The sequence below is a fragment of the Ornithodoros turicata genome, chromosome 1 (genome assembly GCF_037126465.1).
Source record: "Ornithodoros turicata isolate Travis chromosome 1, ASM3712646v1, whole genome shotgun sequence".
Taxonomy (NCBI): domain Eukaryota; kingdom Metazoa; phylum Arthropoda; class Arachnida; order Ixodida; family Argasidae; genus Ornithodoros; species Ornithodoros turicata.
Window position 1 is genome coordinate 79,372,317 of NC_088201.1, and position 26,409 is coordinate 79,398,725.

The 26,409-nt window shown below is 47.0% G+C and overlaps 1 protein-coding gene across 1 annotated transcript in view; it reads left to right on the top strand.

Annotated features, from left to right (window-relative positions):
* The window catches only part of LOC135401371 (peroxidase-like), a 64,541-nt gene that overhangs the window by 13,510 nt on the left and 24,622 nt on the right, over positions 1–26,409 (top strand). The window contains exons 3-10 of the mRNA XM_064633749.1: positions 3,961–4,112; positions 10,627–10,753; positions 10,944–11,152; positions 11,910–12,089; positions 15,061–15,216; positions 18,965–19,066; positions 22,638–22,751; positions 25,771–25,906. Of these exons, the coding sequence (XP_064489819.1) occupies positions 3,961–4,112; positions 10,627–10,753; positions 10,944–11,152; positions 11,910–12,089; positions 15,061–15,216; positions 18,965–19,066; positions 22,638–22,751; positions 25,771–25,906 (1,176 nt within the window). The remainder of the gene's footprint in view (positions 1–3,960; positions 4,113–10,626; positions 10,754–10,943; positions 11,153–11,909; positions 12,090–15,060; positions 15,217–18,964; positions 19,067–22,637; positions 22,752–25,770; positions 25,907–26,409) is intronic.

Genomic DNA, 26,409 nt, shown 5'->3' on the forward strand with positions numbered 1-26,409 from the left:
CACTGCTGACGAGAAATAAACACTTATTATTAGTAATTATTATTATTCTCCTGTTCTTCTTACTCGGAACTGCATTAATGAGGGCCGCGATATCTTGAATTCATCTATACATCTCAATCACGCGAACCCCCGGTGACGCCCCACGAGGACAGGTGTCATTTAAGTCTGAAATTCGTCATGAATACGCCTCAGAAAACCAGTTGCTCATCAGAGTTGAAGGGGATGAATGTAACATCAGCAAGACCGCAACGTGGACAGTAGACAGAAACGTTTCCTCATAGCCGCCCATGCAGAGCCATGACCTACACCAGCTTCTCGCTGTCGTAAACACAGCCGAAAATGTGTTTGCCATTCGAGAAGGTATGAGTCATGACGTAACCGAAATCAACCATGTCGCAGAGAAAGCGGGTGTCCCTGTAGACGGCACGTTTGTCAGGCTGCTCATTTGGGGGCTGACCTGAAATTTGTGTCTACTTGTTCAAGGCTTTGAGTCTCCATCCTTATATAACGCGGATTGCAAACTACGATGTGACATCACAATTCCAGTTAACGTTCCATGTAGTATTTGCGCTTTACGACAGTTCATTTTCTTAGCTTTTGGGCTGTGGGTCCGCTATATGGTAGCTTTTGAAAATTTTCCCCGAAATCCGTGTCTAACTCATGTTAAATTCGCTAATTGCGCGGCTGCACTATCGTTCTGCGCGTGTTGCAGATCGCTCGATATTACGGGCAAATAGCCTGACGCTGCGCGGCCATCTGCGTCTGCAATGGATGGAATACGGAAGTCATCCTATCTTTAGGAATTCCTGCATCTAGCCCTCTCTAACGGATACCGTTTCGACAGGATTTTTTGAGGCTTCCCTTATTGCCATACATGGAGAGGAACAGTGTACAAGCACAACGTCGCTGCGATGCTATCACAAGAAGTACTGTATCTACAGTAGGCAAAGGCCGGATGTGCCCGTTGATCTGTGGTTACCTTACTTGTCTTCATGTAATTTTCAATTTCTTTAGTCTGTGTGTACTTAAGGCTGACTCATGCGGTCTAGTTAGCGTTCGCATCCGGAGAGAGTTGGCCGCACCGTCGCAAAATTGTTTACTTCGCTTTGATTTCCTCCTGTGCTTTAAGGAAGTAATGTAATCGGCGCCAGCTTGCAAGACATGATAGCAAACCGCAAAGCCATTATTTTCTTTCGCAGGGATCTAGAAATCTGCAGTAAGCTTGTCAAATTTGTGGATTGCAATCAATTCCCCCGACTCTTACTGTAGGAAATGACATCATTTTGGCCCAAATATCGCGGGCGGGCGTGTCTAGAGAAGCGACTTTGTTGCATCTCCCGTAGACCCCCATGTATTCAAAATTTGACAAGCTTTAATTCGCCAAAAATCAGTGGATTGCATCAGGCCTTCAAAAATATGTCATTCCCTCGATAAACTCGAGAGGAACACGCCTGTACCTGTTTCGTGTAGAAATTTAGCGAGGTTTACGAGAACCCTGCGAACAAAAATTTCCCATAGACTTCTTAAGAAGCGAGTCCGCCTTAAACGTGTTTGTCGGCAATATAAACATTCACTTGGGAGTCAGCAGTCGTTGTTTGCGTTGTCTCCTTTTCGTCTGTGTGTATTTTCCCTTGCTACTTGTTCCTTTCTGCACAATGTCACCACAACTACAACCCAACATTTCTACGTTAGCGCTCGGTATTAACGAATCAACCAACACCCGCGTTTAACGTGAGGAACGGCGTGACCACATGATGCAATGGTGGAAATACCTTTATCAGATTGCAAAAGGCTAAGCAGTGTTGCGGAAAGGAAGGACCCAACCCCGCGACCTAACGTTCAAACGTTTACGCCAACAACAAACCAAGAAATCCAAACCCAAATTGCAGGGCCCGCCAATGACGCGCTCTCTCAGCCGCTTCCTTCTCTTTCCTCAACATTCTTCCCGGCAAGCGTTGTGATGATGCGCCTCCGAAAAGGCTACCCGTCCCACTATCCTTCGCTTCGTGCTTCAATCAATTTCCTGGAGACCTTCTGCTGGAAGTTGGACAGCGTCAGCGTCTTGATGAGCGCCCTCGCAGTAGAGCCACTAGCATCAGAGTCGTAGAAAGACGTCGCTTGGCCCAAATTTTCCACATGTCCAGTACGCCTCACACGGTGGACGCACCCGTCAATGCTTTCAAGCCGATCGTAACTCACAACGTAACTAAAATCCTTGATGTCGAGTCCACGGGCTGCTCCGGCAGCTGCCACTACGATATGGCACCCTCGGGACAAAGAAGGTGCTGTCTTGCCGATAGAGTCGTAGCCGTACTCGTTGGCAGCATTCGCAAACTGAATTGCCGGCGCGCGGCCACGGGCGCTCCAACCTTCGCTGTCCGATGGTTTCTGAAGGTTAGCGTCCTCCAGCGAGCTGTGCGGGTCCCCCCCCCCCCCCCCAGCAGTGTAACGACAGACTTTCTCACATACCATGTCCGGACACACGTCATGAAGCGTCTGCCAGCGAGCGCGATCCTAATGTCCGATTTCTGAGAAGGCGTTGATACGGTGTGTCCTGCACGTCGCAGGCCGCCGCTCTTGAGGAGGTCGCACAGCCCTATCTCAGTGAATGGAGCGAACGGCACACGGAGTTCTGGATCACTGGCTTCGACGGTGATAGGAACAGTGTCGTACTTGTCGATGCTCGTGCTAGGCGAGACCGTAGAGACGAGAAAATCTTCAGCCGTTGGCTGGACAGGAGAAATATATGGGGTCTCCACCGGATTGCCATCTTGCCTCATTCGTGGTACGGGTTCAGTAGTACTATCTCTTGCCATGTATCGTTCTTGCTGACGCTTGAAGCAGTCCTTTGACGTGTCAGAATCCTCTCTGGTATCCCCTCCAGAATTGCTTTCATCAGACCTGCCTCCTACCTCGGAGTCAGCAATAGGGCAATTTCGACTGTCTTCGACTATCTCACCGCAGTCGACGATAGGACAGGAGGAGGGTTCTGCGCAATGAAGCGGCGAGCTTCTAAACAGCAATGATGATGTAGTCTTGATACTCGGAGGCCTCCAGGAATTCGTGCGCAAATGCCTCGTCGTCGATTACCTCCTGAATGGCGTCGTCAAGGTCCTTGAGCTCCCTGGACTCTTCTTCCAGTCCATCAATGATATTCACGATGTCACCAACTGCTGCATCATCATCTGCAACTGCTGCTTGTAGCGCCTCTGACTCGGTGATGAGACGTATAATTGCTGATAGTAGGATGGCACGGGTCTGCCTAAGGCAATCCATCGGCCACGATAGGTAGCGGTCCGGCGACGAGGGCTGGGTTGTCCTTCCGAAAACCGACGAGAGCTGGTGGTTCCCGGGTAACGCGAGGGGAACCTATCCCGGTTTCGGCACCAAAATGTTGCGGAAAGGAAGGGCACAACCCCGCCACCCAACGTCCAAACGTTTACTCCAACAACAAACCCAAAAATTGCAGGGCGCCCCAAGGGCGCGGGCTCTCAGCCCCTTCCTTCTCTTTCCTCAACAAGCAGTAACTTCAATGAACAAGGCGTATAATACACCGGAAGAATTGAAGCAAACGACGCAGTTTGTGATATGTGAAAGTCAATTGATGAGTGATATTTATATGACTATTGTACATGAAATTGCTATGTGGGACCGAGCCGCTCTAGTTCAGTATTGTGTAGGGGTTGCTCCTCATAGACTGCTTGACGACATAAACGATCTTGGCTCCTGTGGTGGTATAGTAGCAACGAAACACAATAACCAGCTGCTTCAGCTGCACACGTTGACCCTCCGGCATGTTTCCTTGGCGCGAGAGACGAGGCATATGACACGGACAGAGAAAGAACGCCTTGTCACTCTTTTGAACACATACGCCCTATTTAGGGACTTCAAAAGAGTGTTTCTTCCTTGGATATTATGTGCCGTGATATGATAAGTAACATCTACATGTCTTTATTCTAGAGGAGGTGTTCTCGTGGCCTTGCTCTGTGTTTGGCTGCCTTCGGCGAATTCCCAAAACGTTCAAGATGCTGCTGTCGCGGAAGCAGCAAATACAGCACTGCAGGTGTTATGGCAGCGGAATGTGGACGAGTCAACTACAGACTTGAGAAACCGTAAGTGACATAAAGTATTACATCTTTTTTTTTCTACAGCGCTGTAAATGGTAAAACCTTCTGACATCACCCGTGCCCCTGCACAACTATAGAAGAACATCGTCTGGAACAACGATGTGTTTTCCTAATTTCTGGACATGTTTTATGACTGAAGGATTGACAGGGCTAGCATGGGTAGACAATAGTCAGTCATGTTATTTTTCTCAGAAAAGTGTATTATTTGTAGATAAGTGGATAATAATCAACTTGAAACTGCACCCACTTTAACTGTCAAACAGACAGTTCGAACTCTTACCGTCGGCGCTCGTTCTGCAGCAGAGTCGCTGACAAAAGAACTACGGTGGTACCACGTACACAGTAAAATCGGAAGCCTGTGGAATGCCCTCAGTAACGAGATGCGTAGTCTTCGAATTACTTAGTATGCTGAATGGGAGGACCTACTTTCATGTCAGATGTTAAGGGATACTGATAATGTAATAGTAATATTTTATGTATTACCCGAATCATACCGATTGTTTTAAGGCGCAGAGTGAAAAAGTATTCGCTATTCAACTATAACAAAAATTAAATCCAATGAAGACTGCTGCGCTGCATATATGCTTTGGCCCGCTACCAGAGGGAGATGTGCACGCCTGTCGGACGGCTTGATGGGAAATGTCACGCGATCACAGCACTTTAAATATGCCCGGCCCCTTTTTAGAGTGTACCAGGTAGGAGTAGCGTTCGGTGATCCGACTGTTGGGTGCAGAGGACGAAAAGCCCGCGGATATTCATCGCGGAATTTTGAAGCGGTATGGAGACGATGTAGTTAATGAGACAATTAAACATAGGAGGACAGTTGAAGCATGGAGACGTCTGTGTGTAATTTCGACAGGTGTACGGGTGGCACAAAAATGTTCCAAAGTAGAGTGTCAAGTTTGCCTGGCACAAGAGGGACAAAGCGGGGTAGTTGGTACAAGTTCATATCGGCTTACTGGAGCAATAGACGCGGACAAAGGAGTTAGAACATGAAAGGGACACACCACCTGCAGACTCTCTAAATGAAGTTTATTCAAAGAGGAAGTACTTATAGAAAAAAACTTTGTACGTCATCATAGTGCATATCAGAACCGAGTACACGTCATCAATTTCACAGACTCACCACATGGTAGCTTACCTTAGCTTGCCTGGAGCACCTTGCTTCGGCCGAGTTGACACTTCGACGACGCCTGATGGACTCTGTGGAATCCAACGGCTCACGCACGCAAACGGGCATGCCACCATAAATGAAGTGGCTAAAGAATTGAACATTAGCCACGGCTCAGCGCGCCATACCATTAATGACATCCTGTAGCGCCAAAAAGTATCGGCCAGGTGGGTACCAAAACCAACTTCCCTGCGACCTTCTGGAGCGCCATGTGGGTACTTGCAAGACCCTACTACAACGCTATGAAGCCGAATGAGATGCTTTTCTTCGACGCATTATCAGCGGTGATGAAGGCTGAATCCACCACGCTCAGCCAGAGACCGCGAGCATGCAAGGGGTGATGGCGCACTACCTGACTAAGACCAAAGTTCCTGGCAGCTCCAACGGTGGGCAAGTTCATGCTCACGGAACTTCTGGGATCTTCGGCCTATAAGATGAACATTACAAGGCCAAGGGACTCACAGTGCATCATACTGTGACATGCCTGATACTCACTTGGAGGCTGCAATCAGGTGAAAGCGTCGTAGTTAGCTCAAGTGTGGTGTGTTGCGGCGGCACCACAGTACGCGCCCCTACACAGTACGTACGACGCCTGAGAGAATCAAAGGTCTGCGTTTGCAATGTATTTCACATCCGCGATGCTCACCGGACCACACACCGAGCGATGTTCATCTGTTCGGACCTCTCAAAGACGTTTACGGTGAAATGATGTTCGACACAGACGGTGACCTGGAAGTGGTGGTGCATGCCTGGCTTCGAAATAAACACAATATTTTTCCCCTGCGGCATCGATACACTGGTGAAGCGTTGGCGCATGACAAGCGATAAAGTGCTTCTTATGTTATGTGTTCTTATGGTGTTTGAGCTCTGCCTTATAGTTTCTCCCCTACAGTGAATGAAACAGAAGAAACACTATAGGCTTTTACGCGTTATGGATGAGAAAATAATGCAATCGTCGAAAAAGCCAGTCAGCACCGCGACGCCAACCCGCAACCAACATCAGCCCTGGTCAGCATCGCTAACGGTTATACCACTGTGGCTGGACTTCCTGACGACTTAACAAATACTTCATTCGACCGGACTCGCAATGCCCTCATGCCCTCCTACATTATTTTCAACTATAATAATATACACACAACGATGTAGGTGAGATCTTGTGAACGTGACGGGAAATTACTGAGGCTAGTAAACATGGACAAACACGTCTAAGAACCAGTCTTCCACAAAGCCATGCTGCCAAATCCACACTGTCACGTGCCTTCCTATGTGGCTGACCCGCAGAACGACATTCCAAAGTATTTCAGTTAAATTCGCAGTTAATTTCTAATCGAACTTTACAGCCAGCTCTTTCGCTGCCAAGTCGTCGCTGTCACTTACCGTACCTCTGGTTTTTCTCCTGCCAAGCATGTGAGAGGGAGAAAGAACACAATATCGCCTCTCGCGTCCTGGAAAAAGATTAAAAGGAAATAGAAAATGCAACCCAAGATAAGGCCAGTTCCGATAGAGTCACCCGGTACATTGGTTTTTGTTTTGTTTCCGCAAGTTAAAGCTCATCTTAGACGCATGATGCGGCACTGTGCTCCTTCCCCCTCTCCCGTTGGGGATGAAGGAAATACGCGTCTTCTAAGAAGCGCAATGACCAAAATAAAGAAAAAAATGGCGTTCCTTCACGAATTTTTTGCGGGCGATCTATCGAACGGATTTTTGTTCTGAAAACGGCTACTATATCAGGTGACCGAAAGGAACAGATGTTCTCATTGGGACAACTTTGTAGCTTTTATAATTAAAAAGTTAATTAATGAAAGTTAATTAAGACATTGCCTTTGGACTTTGCTAATGCCCTGCTAGGGAGCATTCAGCATATGCTATATTGCAATTGATTTCATCTTGGAAAAAGTGTTATATGTATTTTTAAAAAATCTGTTCACACTCAGCGTGGACACCCTGTATCTAGCCAACTTTTCAGGAAAAAAACTTTATTTTCCGTCGGCACAAAACAGCACAGAAAAAAATAAAAATGGATAACGAAAACTGCTGTCACCGAACTTCGTCCACAGCGGCGACTTCCTCTCTCTTGTTCTGACTGTGAAAACACCGGAGTGGCATACTTTTTGTAGTGAGAAGAAAATTGGTGGCGCAATCTAGCGGTTTATCCGCATCCTATCCGCTCCATTAACAATCGCATCCAATCCGATCCTGTTCCGGCGTCATCCGCATCCGATCCGTAGACCACAACAAGCGTCCATATTTCATCCGAACCCGCAAGTTTCCTGCGGATATCCGCTTCCGTCCGCGGATGGTGCAGGCCTTTGGTGTAATGGCGACACGTTTTGTCGCACGCCGCTTCCTAGTATCGGCCGCACGCCGAATACGTTCCTCGTCTTCGGCCACGTCGTCGGCATCTCCCTCAGCAATGGCGGCACATCTGAGAACTCTATACTTGTACGACTGCTCCGCAGCACACCGCCGACGCTGCTGTAACTCCGCGGCGTCCGTGTTACCAGACAACGTCGACGACATCCCGTAAGACGCGCTGTGCAGAGACGGAGCGACCAGCGGCATGGCTGAGCCGGTGAAAACGTCCGCTCGTTGATGACAGCCAAGGTGGTGCAGAAGATTACGAAGTGGCGGGTTGGAATCCTACCACCAGCTGTGCTGTGTTGGGCTTTCCCTTGGTTTTCCAGCACACTTTCCAGACGAATATCGGTTCGGCTCCCACTCAAGTCGGCGCAGGACGCACGCCAACCCCTCAGTCCCCCTCACCTTCCTGCCGTTCTCTGTGCACGTCTGTACGCCGCTCATAGGTAGAGTTGTTCGCGCCGCTAACCCAGATTTAAAAAAAAATAGGGTGTTTTAGCAGATCGGAAACGCTCTACGAAAACTATACGATAAATGAAGCTGTCAAATCCAAGATCAGCGTCGTGATATCAGCCACTTCAGACGGTTCATGTGCTTTGCTTATCATGTCTTCGGAATCTATGTCATTGAAGTCCATCCAATCTGCTAAATATCTTCTAATTCTTCCAATACTTCTAACTCTCCCTACTGAACCGCGATAAAGAAACCTCTCCAAGCAGTGTGACGCGACGCGAACACCGAGGCCTCAAAAGTGCGTTAAAGAAGTGATATCGCGTTTAAAAAAAACGATAGTGCAGGCTATATGAGAGTTGAAGATTGGGGCCCACGTGTGTTCCCAGAAGGCGGAGATCGCTGGACTGATGTCACAGCCGAATAACTTTCGGGAGGTGCGTTACCGGTTTTCTGCGCGTCTATTATCCCATTCTCTGTAAAACTTGGAAGGCAGGTTCACGTGGATGGAAATAACCGTATTTTAGATTTATAAGGCACCCCTTGGGTAGAAGTGCCACAAACGCCTTTAGGCACTCCGGTTCTAAAAATTCCAGGGTATAGATTTGGAGTAGAATGAGTGCCTTGATTCTAAAGGAACATTTCTGGAAAAGTCACGTCGGGGACGGCGATATTTGACATATAGCAATACACAAAAGTGCATGCTCCTGCATACGCCTGCCGTTTGAAGTGAGTTTGTAGTAACACTTACCTCTCAATGAGGTAGACGTTCTCCCTTGTAATTGTCTTTCCCCGTTGTCTTCTAGTACGTTTTTATTTTATTTGTGTGTGTGTGTGTGTGTGTTTTTGTCGTGTCAAGATATAGTTGGCGTACATTCGTGTGGCACGAGTTATGTATGTGCTACATGCAGTAAGAAATAAAAGCTGTATCTACCGTCCGCATCCTTGAGCTCACTTCTGGACTCAAGCCTGCGGCTGCACAACAATGCTTCTCTTCAGCGCGCAGTCCTTACGGAAATCAGGAAACACACACTTTTGTCCTCATTCACGCTCCACCGGCCACTTGCATGTCCTCTGGAGCCCTTTTGTAATTACCTACGTACACTTTAATTACTACGTACACAGGAGTTGAATTTGCTGAATTCAACTCCGAAATTTTCCGAGTCAACGTAGCAGATTTTAATTTTTTTCGCTTCTTCTCCTTTCTTTTTTTTTTTGCAGAGGGGGATAGCGCATCTCCAATTCCCCCCCCCCCCCCCCTTGCACACATTCTCTACTACAAAAATGATAGCTGAAAAAAAAAAAAAAAAAAAGAAAGGTGCGATAACCGTCGTTGTTTCCAGACGCGACGTCGGAGGAAAACCGGGGCCAGCCTTTTCCTCGTTCCTTCTCCCTGTTGTTTCGGGTAACTGTGGCGTTGTAATCTTCTGCCGTCATCAACAGAAACGTCGAAAAGTTATCTGAAGATGCAGGGCCATATCCTTCTAGCCTCCGTCGCGTCGCTTCTTGACGGAGAAGTGAGGGAAGCTGACTGTGCGTCTCGAAACGGCGATCTGCGCACCTTCTTTTCGTCTCTCAGCATTGTAGTGCGGAATGTATTTTGTAATGGAATCAGACAAACCCGACGTTCGCTTTCTATTGCTGGCCAAAGGACGTTACGTTGGCTTGGCAAATTTCGGAGCTGAATTCAGAAAATTCAGTTTCTCGCGACTGAAAATGAGGCTAGTGCACATGACGTGACGTGCAGCCTTTGAGCCACGTCGCATGGGAAAACATAGGGATGCGTCACAGGCGTCATACTGGGGTAGCAGCGTATGAGCGAATGCGAATGAGGTAGCAGCGTGCGTTTTTACAGTTTGCTCTCGCAAGAGGTCACCGGTATTTTCCTGCGGAAATGACATCAGTGTCCTTGCTTCCGTGTCGAGCACCTCACAGGTTCCGATAGGCAAACTGCTTTGTGATCACTGCGTGTTTAAAACTGGTTTCACAGTCGCTTCTGCGCACTACGGGTGGTTGTTGTGAAGAGCTGACTATTCCCTTCAGGACTGCAACGCCAGATGTTGGCACAGCGACGGTAATGCTGCGTACCTGTCCTACATACGAATGTATGGAAGAATATACAACCCATAACATCAAAAATGATTTTTTTTTTCATTTTGAGTTGAAGACATTCTTTTTAAATTTTCAGCTGCAGCTGAAATTCGCTGCTTATACACACATGACGCACGCTTGAAGTGTGCTTGTTGCAGCCGTTATACACACTGTTATATTACCTCTGCTGCTTACTGCTCACCGGCGGTAAATTAGTTTATGTACACACACAGAAAAACACAGTCTATTAGTCAGGTTCTGCAGTCGCTCTTTACCGCTTTACCAAGACCAAGAAGCAACACCTGTGATCCATTTAACTATTTTCTGCATCTCCAGTATACAACTTACCGTTTGTTAAATACCCTAATATCTTCAGCACTGAGGACCACCTCGACTCACGCAAACCTTTCTTTCTCTTTGCAACATCAGCACAGAGCCTGAACAGAGTGAGCCCTCCGCCAAGTGCAGTGCTCAGGGTAGCTACGCCTGAATCCACCGAAGTAGCGAACATGGCCAAGGTCTTTGAAGAAGTGGCAGTGGCACTGGTTGCTGGAGGGTAAGAATACCGAAATAACTCTATTTCTTTCCTTAGAATTATCGCCGGGGTTTTATTGCAACTGCGGTGTGAATGTGCGGCCGAATGTGCTTTACCATGTTGAACCATAGCTAATAACGTGTAATGTGAAGTAGAAGTATGCAAGCTTAATCTGAATGTTTTTTTTTTCTATCTCTCTCTTTTCTCTCAGAGCTTCCCAGTCTCCTTCCACGTTTCGTCAGATGAGCCTGCCACCCTTTCTGCAAGGGCTACGTGAAAAGTACTGCGACGTAAATTTCACGTGCAATCCCAATTATCCATACAGGACGCCAGATGGCTCCTGCAATAATCTCCATGATCCCGGTAGGGGAAAGACATTCACCTGCATGCGACGGCTGCTTCCGTCAGAGTACGCTGATGGTAAGACTAAACGAGTAACTGCCGTTGACGTGGGCCTGTTATTGTCGGCCTCATGCCACCATAATGCTTATGGAGCTGTTTGGTACAACAGAATAAGGCTCACCCTTTTTGATTGTCATTACTTGCGAAAGCTATGAGACCTTATTAAAACTGCCCGTCTGGCTGAAACTAAGCCAGAGTCTTTCATACATCATAGTCGCTATTTTTACGGGAGTACAGAAAAAAAGAAAAGAATAGATGTATTATTCGCATAACAGTACAAAGCACGAGAACACTACTAACGGAGCGCTGCTGCCGTACAAAGAAAAAATAAATAAAAGCCAGTGAGAGTATTATCAAACAAACTTTTATAATGAGGGTCTCATACCACGGTACGCTTTTGCGCCAAAAACCTCCAATTATCATCATCATCATACCACGGTACGCTACAGTGCTGACTGACGTGATATGTAGCATCCACACATATGCAGCAGACACTCCGGAACTGTACGCTTCGTCAGAGCGCAACAAAATTGCTGCCGTCCTAGGCCAGATTCGATCCCACATCCTTGGGTTCAGTAGGTGAACACGCTATCAACCGATTCACCCAGACGGGTTTACGTTCAAAAAAGCATGTCATGCTCTCTTTTCGACAGAGAACTGTATCGACACACTGGTGGGTTTCCCTTAAATGGCAGCCCGCTATGCACCTTGTACGTGTAGCTGTACTCCTATACAGTACGCCTTGTACATACATACACTCGCATGTCCGTTTCAGGTATTCGAGAACCCAGAGTCGCCAAGTCTGGCAATCCTCTTCCAAATGCACGTAGGATCTCGTTCACGGTGCACGCAAACAGGAATGTGCCATCACCCGAAATAACCCATCTCGTGATGCAGTTTGGTCAAATCGTCGATCATGATCTAGTCATCGCACCGCAGGAAGCAAATCCAGTCAGTGAGTCCACTCGCAATCTCTAACGAAAGAGTTACACTGATTCACTAAGTAAGTAAAGTTCAGAAATTACCTCATCAGGTAGGTCTACATCACTCCTACACACTATGCTTATACGTGAATTGTTTGGCACATTATGACCTTTGTAGTCGCTGCGCCATAACAACTCTAATCATCATCATCATCATTATACGTGAATACAAACTGGTGAATACAAACTCCGTACTGCATACTTACATAGCGTTCTGGAAATGTGTAACATGTGTGTAACACTGTAAATGTGTAACACTGTAACATGTACATGTAACACACTAGTGTGTTGGAAATACACTGTGGGGCCACATATATTTATCTCTCTCTAATATATTTATCAGTTTTATTTCATTTTTTATTTACTTAAGTTTACCATCCTACATGACAGGACGGCAGAGAAAAAAGTTTCGAAAAGACAACGCCCTGCCGCCCAAATCATTCAAATTCAAATCGTGCCGCCCAAATTTATAGAATTTATCGAAGTTAATTCGGAGAAATTTAATTTTCCCAACTGAACTCCGAAATTTGCCATGTCTACCTCGTATTCTTTTTTTTTTTTTTCTTTTTTTCAGAAAGAGAGAGCACATGCCGCATTCACCCCATTCTATTGCAGAAGACATTCACTACTACAATGGTGATAGGCGAACAAGAAAATGCGAAAACGCTCGTTTCGAGACGCGCGACAACAACAACTATAAATGATGACGATGAGGCGATGATGATGTTGTCGACGGAGCTTAGTTCTCCGTCAAGTTGCTCCACGATGGGGCGGAAGAACAACGCTCACGCGCCCATTCCTGTTTCCCTGTCGCTCTTCTTTCACATAACTGCGTTGTAAACATGCTGCCGTTATAAAGCAGGGGGGCAGGGGCGGGTTATCGTTTATCGACAGAAAGAAAAAAAACTATAGGCCTGTTCGATTAGACTTGCACTCCCTGAACCAGTTCCGGGCGGTGCAGCGGCAGTTCTGAACTAGCGCAGCACTAGGCCAGCTCCAGTTCAACGGTGCAACACTAGCATAGGTTCCTACCGCCGGCTGTGCTGTCTGAGGTTTTCCCTGGGTTTTCCGAAGACTTTCCAGACGAATGTCGGCACAGTTCCCCCTGAAGTCGGCCCAGGACGCATACTAATCCCCCTGTCCCCCACTCCTTCCTGCTGTCCTCTCTCCGTCTGTCCACATCTGTACGCCGCTCATAGCCACAGTTGCTTCGCGGCGCTAACACGCAATCAAAATCAAAACTACACTAGTGCCGCCGCGAAACGAATATCGAAGTGCAGCGCTAGTGCAGGCCTTCTGCTCTCCGCGAGTCTTAACACCGCTACGGATTGTAAGAACGCGTGTGACATTTCATTCACATGTGCATTGCTGCTTTTTAATTTCGAACACAATGAACTCTCCAATAATTGTGCAAACAGCCATGGAACTTCTGGATTCTGACATCGAGGACGAAGAATTCGACGACCTGGTAACCGTGATAGCGTTGAATCTTCTGCGAACTGACAGGAACCGTGTACCAATGTACACCGAAACTGCAGTGAATTGTTATTTCGACTTCGAATTTAAACGTTTCTTCCGGCTCTCTCGGGATACGTTCGAGAATTTACATTAACTATTATTTGCCTTGTGTCGTCTGCTGCCATTGCCGCCATTACTCTGCACTACCGTTGAGCTGACCCCTGTGGGAGTGCAGAATTTCCTTACACTAGGGCTACACTTGGTGTGCACTGGTTTGAAACGAACAAGATGGTGCAGGGAGCGCTCGGCTGCACTGGCGAAGCGAACGGGCGAGTGCAGCACCACCGGACCTGGTTCAGGCAGTGCAGGCCTAATCGAACTTACCTTAAGAAAGAGAGGGCGGTCTGCCTGCCGAGACGGCCGGCAAGTTGCACAGAGCGAGAAAAAAAAGGAAACGACAGGGAAAAACGACAAAACGGGACACACCAACAAGACACACGACACATAGCAATGATCCGTTTAGCGCAAAGTTCGGTGGCTGTGCCATCTGGAGGTCACCTTCGGTTCACCATACAGTTCACCACAATAGCTTCCAGTCGCTCACATTTGCTACAGCAGGTCACATATTTTTTGGTCACAGGTTTGTTGTTCACAGTTGGTTCAGAAGCTTGGAAAAGGAAAAGTGAAAGGTCCTCCTCGCATCGCTTCGTTCGGAGATTGAGCGCGTCCGGTAATTTGCGCGGCTCGCAAAGTAGTAGGAAATATATTTTGCAATGTAATGGTGTAAATCTGGCGTAGGCTTTCTGTTTCGGCCAAGAAAACGTCAGATTGACCAAGCAAATTTCGAACCCCAGTTGGGAAAATTCTATCTCTCCCGAACTTCATCTGATTAAAGTGGTCAGATATTAATGGTGAAATCTCCCTCGAGATAAATAACTATGACCCCATGATGTTCAGACAAACATAATTTTAATACAATTTTCTATCGCGTTAGGTGAAACACCCTTTTTAAAAAATGGTACTACTAGCTGGTATTAGTAGCTACAAATCTATATGGGCGACTCCGGATCTATAACTATTTTACTTTCTCGGATATACATTCTTTGGCACATTCTGGCACAGTGCTGGGACGCACTCTTTTGTCTGCACGGACAGTGTGCCTCGGCGAGACATCAGTGTTCCATGTCAGCAACACCTGTGGAGGCCGCAGCGCAAAGTCAGAAAGTGCATATATAGAAAAACAAGCGTAAGATGAAAACCTGTGACATCCCTGCGCTGGGACGACGAGTCGCAAAATGGGAAAAACGGTCGTGCACAGCTGGGATACGGGCGCGCTTTAGAAATAGACAAGCTTTACATAGACATATGGCTTCTGGAGATTTTGTTTGTTTATTTCTGTGCATGCATATGTATTTATTTAAAAAAAAAATGGCTGGTCTCATTTTACTCACATTCTCTCGATTCCCGTAAACCGCAAATTTTCAGATCCTCAGGTAGCATTGGATTGCTGCTTGGTGGAGACGCAGAACTTCTCGCAATGCTTCCCAATTCCTGTCCCGGAGGATGACCCATTTTATCGCCAATTCGGTACGACTTGCTTGCCCATCACTCGCTCGCAACCATGCAGTCGCTGCGTCATAGGTAAGACGAACGACGTCTCTTCTTATTTTCCAGTGCCTTCCAGTAGATAATGGCAATGCTTTTCGCGTGTTCTCCAATAGGCCATTTGCAAAAGTTCCAGGGAGCAGCGCACGCCCCGGCAGGGCATGCCGGGAAATGCTGTGCAAAGCGACAGCGTTGGTGCATACACCAGTACGACGACGACGACGACGACGATTGGAGACGATACCAAATCGCTCTGGTTTTGCAAAGCATTTCTCGGCACGCCCTGCCAGGGCGCGCGCTGCTCCCTGGGACTTTTTGAAATGGCCCATTACACTTGAAGGTCTACTTCACACGAACATGTTCCTAGACCGTGTTTTCACCGGAGCCAGAACGGACCCATTGGAGCCTATGGGGTTGTATTGCGGTCAGGTTCTATTTTTTAAGCAAACGAACGACAAATACGGTAGTGTGAAACCTGCATAACACCGCGGCGGGCATCTATAGTCGTGCTCAACTTAAGAAGGACAAGAAATCTAGTCCGTCAACTAGATACGCCGTTGGAGATAAGGAGGCGCAACAGCGCGCCAGGAGAAATACTGCAGCGCCACCATGCGCCATGAGTAGGGGATTCAGAGGGCGGTGGTGGTGTGATTATGTAACTGCTTGCCGTAGCCGGCCGTGCTTAGGCGGACAACGTCATGACTATCGCAAGGGGGGCATGCCTCCTGGGCCGACTTCACAGAGATTGGCAGGGAGTGTCATGCGGCCAGTCTTAACAGCCAATACGAATGTAGGGTGAGTATGATGGATAACATTATTTGGCGAAGGAGAGAGCGTGAACCTTCTCTGCCCAGCCGTCCTATCTGCTGCGCTGTTATGTTTGAGAGCTGACTAGATTTATTTTCCTTCTCAAGTTGAAGACTACTATAGTCGGGCATGTCTTCGTCGTTAGCGGAAGGAATGTTTTACACTCTTTTCCTGCAATTTCTGATGACGGTATTAAATGTCCGCTGCCTGCTCTCACTATAACCTCAGCGCAAAAGCCCCTTCCCATGCGAAGCATTAGTGAAAAGCAAAAGTTACTTTTCCATGAGAGAACTGATGTTCTGAGGCTGGAGCAACATATAAACGACACATACATAAAATGTAAGAGTGAAAGGGGGATGAGTGAGAGAGAGAGAGAGAGAGAGTGTTTAACTTATCAACGATGAAAGATGAAAGTCACTGAAAAGGTTAGCCAGCTGTAGGGATCGAACCCACATCTACTGGATTGCCGGTCCAGGGCTCTACTATGTGGGTTCGATCCCTACAGCTGGCTAACCTTTTCAGTGACTTTCATCTTTCATCGTTGATTTCTTAGGCAATTTGAGGCTTTGTTTGTATCTGTCCCTTGTGTGTTGTTCCAGCCTCAGAACATCAGTTTATCTCGTGTTTAACTTGTCCCTTCAGATGATGCGCCCTTGAAAGTCGCTGGGGAGGTGTGTTAGCTTAGCTCAATAGACCTCTACCCGACAAACGTCATCATGACGTTGGTAGACAGACCGAAACCAAAACAGATCGGAAGGGAAAAGCTGGGTTCCACGAATGAGCAATTGTAATCCCCTCTAGACCGTGGCTTTCAGGCGCGACCTTGTTCGCCACTAGCTTTGAACGTAGTTCAACCCTACCAAACTCCTGGCGCTGTCGAACATTATGACGTCATTTGTTTACAAACAGGTAGAGGTCTATTGGTTGAGCCCTGGACCGGTAATCCAGAAGATGTGGGTTCGAGTCCTACAGCTGGCTAACCTTTTCAGTGACTTCCATCTTTCATCGTTACTTTTCTTTCCTTTATTGTAGCGTATCTTAATTGCATTCGTGTATAGTCTTGCGTGCTTTCCTTATCGTCTCAAATTTCTTGCATTCATTGCATTCATACATGCACTTTTTCTGCCAGACATGGATATTGAATATATTGCAAGGAAGAAAAAAAAACATTCTGTACACAGGCAATAATCGTTATGCAATAATCCGTGCAATAACGTGCAGACACACAAAAAAATCGATTTTTAAATTAAAGGGACCGGGCACAATGCGCATCGACGTGTATCGCGCACAAGCCCAGCCAGTCACTCTAAATACTGCACAGCTCGCTCTGCGCCAACCATTGCGCCAAACGATACAGTTACCTCTTGTGATCCGAGCGCAAATCGGGGCATGCGTCTTTTTGTGACATTTAACATCAATCCGAATTGCCACCGAAAGACACTCATTAAAAAAAAAGAGAGAGAGAAAGAAAGCAAAATATCTGACGAGATAACGGTATCGCTCTCCGTAACGCTTGGTGGCTTGGTCGTGTACGTGTCATATCAGGTGAAGTTCCATTTTTGGAGAGTGTGTTTAGCATGTGTGAGTGGAGATATGGGGTGGGCTTATGATTATATTTTCACCAAACTAACCCGATCAACAGGGTAGAGTAGGACCTCTGTCATCATAATCGCAATAGAGTCGCTGCTGCTGCTGTTGGGTGCCCACGACTCTATGCGGCATCGCTAAGTAACGTTCTTTCGCTAATGCATCACGAATTGTATACATTTACCTTAATCTTGCAAAGCGAAGGCTCCCACAAAAATTTTGTTGAGCATGTTCAAAACCGGCGTTCTCTGAGGAGGAGAGCGATTGAAGTTGAAGCGATTGATTGAGTGCCGACACCTACGTTTTACTTCTGAAATAATGTTCTGTTGTTTGACTAAGTATCGTGACGATAGGTGTCTCGGGTGGCATCTAAAAAGAAAGACGACGATCGCGCGCCAAAAGTTACGGCGCTTTGGAGAAAGAGCGTCTTTGTGCAGGACATTTCCGCAGACAGAGACCAGGCAATGCATCCAAACTTTTTTGGTAATAATATGGCCCTTGTAGCACGTACAGCAAAAAAAATCATCTCTCTTGTTTTATTGGGCTCTCTGCTAACACGCATTTCCAAACTCTACAAAATTGTCGAGGTGCCCGTTCAGGGGTAATGCAGTGAGTGAGAATTACATAGCTTTGGTGGATGCTCCATGTTGTTATTAGCTGTTTCCAAGGGTTGGTGGCATTGATTACCAGTCTATCAGCGTACTTGGAACCGATTAAGCTCACTGACATCCGATTTGTATAAATTTTCACAATTTCCACAAATTTGTGGAAATTCCTAGGAGTGTTACAGCGACCTGGCGTTTCCAGTTTTACACTTTTATGCCTTCTTGAAGCTTCATAAACGCATTTTAAAAAAAAATATTTGACCGTGCGTTCTATTTGCGCCAGTTAAAGGGTTAAAGGTTGCTCAAGGCGCACGTGCGCACGCATACGACGGGTACTACAGACGACTAGAAAGCATGGGAACATGGCGCATTATATTTCCCTAACAAATAGAACGTGCAAAAAAATGAAGCAATGGAAAACATCGGTGTCAGTGAACTGTTGGAAATGATAGGACTGACGTTAAATTTATTGAGGCAATGAGGCAGTCTGTATGTAAATATGTGTGTAAAACGCACGCAGTTATTGCCGATTGTGCATATGCAGTCTTGTGTGTTTGTAATTAAAAGCATCCTGAGCGCATGGTAACAAAGTACGAATGTTCCCACATTACGTGCGTTAGTCGCCTGCCTTTTCACGCACAGAGGGCATCTAGATCTAGTTTATTTCCCTATTAGTTCTTAGTCGTCGTCGCTAGTTATCTACTGCGAACATGCCACACTCCGACCTTAACGCTTTGTACACGCTTGTGCATTTTACGATTGACATTTTTTCATCATATGTATAGGGCCTAGAGAGCAGCAGGTCGTGGTGAGCTCTTACATGGACGCATCACAGATTTACGGCAGCTCCCAGAGAGTGATGGACAGCGTGCGGCTTTATGAAAATGGTAAACGTTTTTCGTTATCTCGTAAACGCGCAGGGTATGTTGTATGGGAGACTGTATCGCAATATCATCAAATTCACCTGTGTTAGTGTACGAAGTGTTGCACAAAGGGTACGTCCAAGACATGACTTGCACCCTTAAAACAGACCCAAGCAGCACAATGTACTGAAAGTCGAGTGCAATCGGGTGCCCCGCTTACCTTTCCTCGTCCGCCGACCGCGCACGCGCCTGTTGCCACGGTAACAAACATTTGGCTGCCGACTGTGTCGGTACCAAACGGCAGTTTTAACGTGTTGGATGTGACACCTTTTGCATAGATGAATCCGTAATCCGTATCCATCCGTATCCAACACATGCGATCACGGTTACCTCGGCTAGGTTCCGCAGTCGGTCGGTCCGCCACTGATTTTCAAAGTGCGCACGCATTTCTGCATTTCTTGTTGTCTTCGTATTTAAGCTTTATGGTAGAAAGACTGTTTGGGATCCCGACCGCTTTGTGGACAAAATGCCTACGGTGCGTGATGTCGTCGTCAGAGTCAGAAAGAAAGTGAATTGCACTGGACGGTCTGACACTTAGAGCAGGCACTAAACACCACGTCGTAGAAAACAATCCATGTCAGGCGAATGACAAGCAGAAGTATATTGTAGGATCCCACATTTTCTGTTCAACATTTTCGACCATATCCTACCAACTCGCGTGCCATTAAACACATAATCAATCAATCAATCAATCGCGTAAGAGCGCCACTTTTTCTCGCTGCTTCTAGACAGCTCACCGACCTAGGGCAGATGACGAGATGATGTGTACTCCGCGTAGGCGTCTGATTGGGTTCTACAATTCAACAAATGACGTAACAACGGATAGAGGTATCTGGATGGCGGTGCTTCTAGCAGCCGTTACGAGGGAGAAGTATTCAACAAGAATTTGTAAATAAAATTACGAACGGTAGAAGAACAATATTACACCTCTTACACCCGTAACCGAATAGCTGCGTACAGGCGGTTTCTAGAGCCCTGCACCATCCCCGGATGGAAGCGGATATCCGCGGATACCCGCAAGATACTTGCGGATTCGGATGAAAATTGAGCACTTTCTGCGGTGTGCGGATCGGATGCGGCTGGCTCGAGGTCGGATGCGGTTCGGATGCGGATGCAAAAGCAGCGGATCGGATGCTTATATACCGCGTGCTGTAATTTTTCCATCAGCAATTTATTTGCATTGCGCGCAGACAGCGAGCGCATGCTCGGGTTCAACTTTGGCCATGCACGGCCAAGTCGGGAGAGGAGGCATTCTGGCGTCTCGAACCACGCGAGTACCGGCGAGGTAGCGTTCCACACGTTCCAGAGGTCTCTCCATATCGCGTTTGTTTACCTTTGCTTGTCGTCGTGAGTCCTTCCGTGACAGCATGGAGGCATCCGAAATTATACCAACATGCTTCCGGTGGCCTCTACGCGTCCTTCGAAACGTGCGGATTTTGCGGATCGGATGCGGATGGTGCGTTTTGCTCAGCGGTTCGGATGCGGATGTAAACTGTTGTGTATGCTGCGGATGCGGATCGGATGCGTATAACGTGTGAGCGGATGCGGGTCGGATGCGGACGCCAAAAACCTCATCCGCGCAGAGCTCTAGCGTTTTCACCTGCTTTGCGGCGTAATTCAGCGTGAAAAACGCACCACAGTACGCTCGGAACAAAATTTTCGCACGGAGAACCGGGAAGCGCGCTCGTGCGCGCCAGCGAGAACTGCTCTGCATGGAGTTCCCAGTTCCACACCGATTGGAAACGGTTGTGCGTTGGTTTCAACGCTGTATCCACGTGCTCTGTGGTTGTCGTGGCAGGCCTCTCAACAAAGCTTTTCAAACTGTACAAGGACGAAAAAATTGAGGCCCTTGTCTTTCGATTGTGTGTGTATTATTATTGCATACTGGCCACCTGCTGGCAACACTGCGTGATTCTAAAAATCTCCGTTTCACGCCGCGCGCTCCATCCATGCCATTTGGCCCACGTGTTGCCGCAGGTGCGTTTTACGCGCTGGCGGTTTTGAAATGATGCCCTATGCGGGTCGTACTTTACGCGGTGAAGTTCTGCTTCAAGGGTGTGCGACATTAATATGTAGCCTCGGTAACGCTACGCAAGACGGGGATTTTTTATCGCTGCACGAATCTGCGCGCTATCTTTGTGATAGACGCTGCCTTTATGCATACGAGTGTCCGTGCTAACTATGGGTAGAAAATATCTTTATTTTATATTACAACAAAGCACAACATATTCTAGGCCAAGTGGGTCACCTTATGGCTCTACTAGCAAACCTTTCTGGGGCGTTGTCCTAATTAATTTTGGCTAACTAACCTCGTAAACCTCGTAATTGTGTAAGACAAAAGTTGGCTGCAATGCATAGGCTTATTGTGGCTTTTTCTCTCTTGCTACGGCCGCTCAAAACACGGCTGTGTTTGGCAACCTCTTAACGTAGGCAGCGTTTCCCAGAGTTTCGGGTGGTGACGAGCGGACGATCAAACAAACGCACCCCCCCCCCCCCCCACCACCACCACAGGACAACACTCAAACCAGCGATGAAGCTACGCAGGACAGCAAATACCCGTCACTTCGCGGTCCCCAACGAACTGTAACGCAACACTTGAGTCACGGTCTGGGAAGCAATAAGGCTGGCAGGAGAAAAAGACCGACAAGAAAGAAAGAGAGAGAAAAAAAAAAAAAGCAACGCCTCCTTTTCAAAGATGACGTTGCCTCCACCAAACGGGCGTATCCATGGATACGGCAGATAGGGACATCGCATGAACTCGTAGGAGAGATGAAATTTGTACGTGCCATGGGCGGACTCGAGGGGTAACCTGCTTGAAGTCGCAGGGAAACCCCTGAGACCAACCGGTGGCGGCATTCCATCATTGTACCTCCCAGTCTTGTGCATCACCATACACCACAATTACAATATCAGAATTTCTTGTAATTAATTGAATAGCATTAGTTTTACATTTCTATTAACTAATTATTAATTATTAAAAACGCGGACCTCTATAAACGAAGAAAGCACCGCCATATTTTTACTTTTTTGGCAGCGGCAGGTCGTAGAACAAATGCAGCACATTCAAGAACAACAATCTCAGCTGATCCGTAAACCCCGGCAAACGCCTTTGATACGAACAGGCTGTAGAGACCCTCAACCCCTCCTTAATGGCCGTAAAAGAAGTGAGGATGACGTTACTCCGTGCCGTGGAACAAACACAATGGAAATGCCGATCGGGTGGCTTGCTCACGGATGCGGACTTCGCTGGTCCTACGTCACACGGTCTACTTACGTCACAACAGCAAGTCGGCCTCCAAGGTCATGCTGCTCCGCACAAAGCCGATTTTTCGGGGAGTTTTTTTTTTTTTTTTTTAATTGACTTGCGCAGCGAAAGACGGCGTGGAGCCAAAAATATATTGAATGGTCGTTGTTGATGGACTACTCGATTACTTAAGCAACGTTTCGAGCAATCCTCGATGTCATTTCTTCTATGACGTTAATATGGTCTACCTTATTAATTATGCTTGCTGTGTTTGTTTCTTTCTTTCCACAGGACTCCTTGCATTCCAGCTTGTGAATAACCGCGAGCTGCTTCCGGGGGCCACTGATCCTTTGATGGACAGATGTACGCGTTCCAGCGGACAAGTAAACAAATGCTTCTTAGCCGGTGGGTTGATACAATGACAATGTTGTTTTCAAGCGTTTTCATCCTATGTAGGGTAAACACATTTCAAAGTGACAGCTTTAGAGGGCCATCACTGTGTAAGCGCGGCCGTGGCGTTGCAGGGCCACGTGGCGTGTCACGTGCCGCCACCACGTGATCGCCGGAATGTACTTCAGGTACGCTATAATTGCGAAACTACCACAGTAACAAATTCAACAATTTCACAATACATTAAGAAATAGAAGTACCATCTCAAAAAAAAAAGAGAGAGAGAAAAGTTGATCCAAAACATTACCGTCAACGATGTCTTTATGAACCTACTGCACTTAAGCGCGTTTGGCACAATGCACGAAGGTAGGTCCAGCCCCCCCACAGTTCTCGCAAAATCTGTATCGAAATGCGTGTTACTGCGCACGGAGCAATCCGTGCCTCTCTATTGGTCGGACGCCACAAGCGTGTCCGGATTGGTTGCGAGAATTTGAAAACGGCACTTCGCGCTTCCTCGCCTGCGTGCTGCGTTCTCCTTCGGCGGTTTCATTTGAAATCTGAACTGTGGGGTGGGCGCCGCGTTGGCGGTGTCTTTCGTTGGGAGGCAAGTGCGTTCGCCGATCGCCGTTTTATCCGTGTATTATGGTGCCTTTGATCGTGTTCTACTGTTTCTCGCCACAAGCATCGGTCTACGAAGAACCTATCGGATTTCAAACTGAAGTGTTGTTGTGAATTCTGGCTCGATGAACATGTTCGAGCGCCGTCAGATCTGCATAGCGGTGACAAGAACATACTATTCATGAAGCAGCATTTTATGTTTGACGTGTAGCAGGCAAGGACATGATGATGAAGCGATTGTGCGCAAGTATGTGACAGTTGTTCGTTGCTGGGAATAAGCTGTGTCGATATGCGTGTTTTGCAAGTTTGAACTTTGTTCCAGTGTGCTAAGAAGCGCTACGCAATGGACTCAGTACGCCCATATGTGCATGTATATGTGTCAATCTGCCGATTGTGTCAGTATAAATAAATTTGTTCATTACGACACTTTTCACAGTTGTTTGGGAATCACGGAATAACTTTACGACGTGCATGAAAGCTAGTAGACTTAGAGGTGAGGGGTAGCCGGTACAGGCCAGTATGGAAAGCAGACGTCAGCAACAGCCAGAACCGGTCGGGCTGCGAGCCGGACGGAAAGACTTCTGATTGGAGGATTGAGGAAGCAGTCGCTGCACTCTCATTGGTCGTGTGCCCAGTGTTGTGTGAATTTAGCTATACTATGGGCTCTATGGGGAGTTGGTGAGAGCTGGTAGGTCTTCGTTTTCGTAGCTATCCGAAATAATCCGAATAAAATACACCGGTAAAATTCGAAACCAATTCAGATTTATCCGAAGAACGCCTCGCTTTTGGGGGTATTAGCAACCGAGAGTTCGGCTAGCAAAAACCATATCCTAATGACTGGTTAATTAATAAAAGGGTTAATTAATAAAAGGGTTCACTCCCTTCTATGTCAAGATTGCCTCGCACCAGGGGTTGCCTGCCCCCCGCCACGAAAAAAGGGCGGCTGTACACTTGAACGAAATGCCTTGTCTAGAGGCACCCCGACATTGAAGTCACGAAACAGGGTACCCTGTTGCGAAGTGATCGTGGTACAGAGGTTGTCGTCCGAAAGTTCTGCCGCATAACGGTATGCGTTTCTGCGAAGCAGCTGGTTATTCTTTTTGTGACGCTATCCTTCCATTGCCGTTGCTCTTTGTCCGAATTGCGAGTATGTTATCTCAGTTGTAAAATACAATCGACAGATTTTTCTGAATTTTCTGAGATTCATAAAATTCGACAAAACACTCTCCGAAAATGCAAAACTCCGAAAAGCCGGAACCTTAATGAACGTTGATACGTCACCGTAAAGAACGAATGGAGTTCATTACAACGCGTTACCAGCCGTTGCAGACAGTTGTTTGTATTGGCATTTTTTTTATTGAATGCCTGAAATATATAAAAAAAGAACAAGTTGTATCTCATCTCTGCCTGACTATTATCTTGTTTTGCTGACAGCCGTGTCGTCAAGAATTAATCAACCTATCTTTGAAACCTATTCCTCTCACCCAGAGCTGAACAACTTCTGTTGCCTCTGTAAACATGGATCCTGGAAATGTCATTCTTGTGATATGCGACTCTCTTGCTTTGTACACGCTGTACAGTTTAGTCTCGATGGCCGCCTCAAGGCTGTCGCCACGTTTCTCAATTTCGGAAAGGCCTTTGACTCAATCAATCGCTCATGTCTACTGCACAAGCTGTCTAAGTCAAGTTTTTGCGATACTACCCTCCATCGATATTGGGCTATGTTCTTTCTTTTTATTACTTCCTGATGTTCTTCGAGGTTCAGTGCTAGGTCTGCTAGTTTATGTAATGTACTTATCAACGACTCAACAGGGTTTTTCTTTTTTTCTGTCACTTCGCCTTTTCAACCAGCATTGTGCATTGCACCGCTAGAAGTATGCAGCCTGTGATTACGATTCGCTTCGATATGTTCTGACCTGGTTAGCTCTGGATGCTTGGCGTGGAGGCTTTTGGTCCTTCGCCCATTGGAAGTGGCCGCAGATTGACGATAACTACGTACACGGAACTCTTGTACTGAAAACGAGCTTCTTAAATAAGCCGAACCTTACCTCCAGATTCCCTTGGATTAACTATACCAAGGCAATTATAAACTATACGAACTGCAAACTATAGCATGGGGCGATTCTGTAGCACGCTTCCGCTGGCGACGCACTGTATTACACGCTCTTGAAGAATTATCCACAGTCGTGTCGTTGGATGTTGCAAAGGTGGAGAGAGTTACTGCAACGTACTTTTCTGTTTCTTGAAACGAGGTTACTCTGAATTTTGTCGTGTGTGTGCTTATGATTTCAAAGCTATATTTTCCAGTCTACGGAAAATAATCATAAGGAAGCGTTGCCCTGAGTATCTTTCCCTTCTCAGCACCCCTTGTACGATAAAAGTTTCGTTTCAAATGTATACTGTTCTTTCCGTTTAGGCGACGTGAGAGTGAACGAGCAACCTGCGCTGATGTCTTTGCACGTGATATGGCTACGACGTCACAATGACGTTGCTCGGACGCTCCAGAGGCTGAACCCTTCTTGGGATGACGAACGCCTGTTTCAGGAAGCTCGGTACGATAAGATGTATCGCTACTCCCCTTCTTTGTGCCCTGTTTAGTTGCACTGAACTGCTATTTTCATTATAAAGGCAGGTCAACCTGAACAACGATGCATATGGCAGTTTATATAGGGGGTGTGTGCAGAAAAACGTGACCCGCGTGTAGGCACATAGCTTGTTGTCTACCTAACTAACGAACTTCCGGTGGCGCACGATGGCGTATTTATGCGTGCGAAATCTGCAGAAAATCGTAGAAGCCATACTTAGCTTAAAAAATAAACAGAGCAACGAAAACTTCGGCCTGCGTGCATCAGAATAGGGCAACATAACGGACGCAGGAGAGTTGTATTCAAGTACCGCTAGGGGAGTTATCGGTGCAGAAATGGAAACGATGTCCCACATGGATGCTCATCGGTAGTACCCCTAGCGGTGCCTGCACATAACTCTCCTGAGACCGCCATGCACAACCATGCACTGTCACGACCGCCCTATTCTAATGCATGGAAGCCGATGTTTT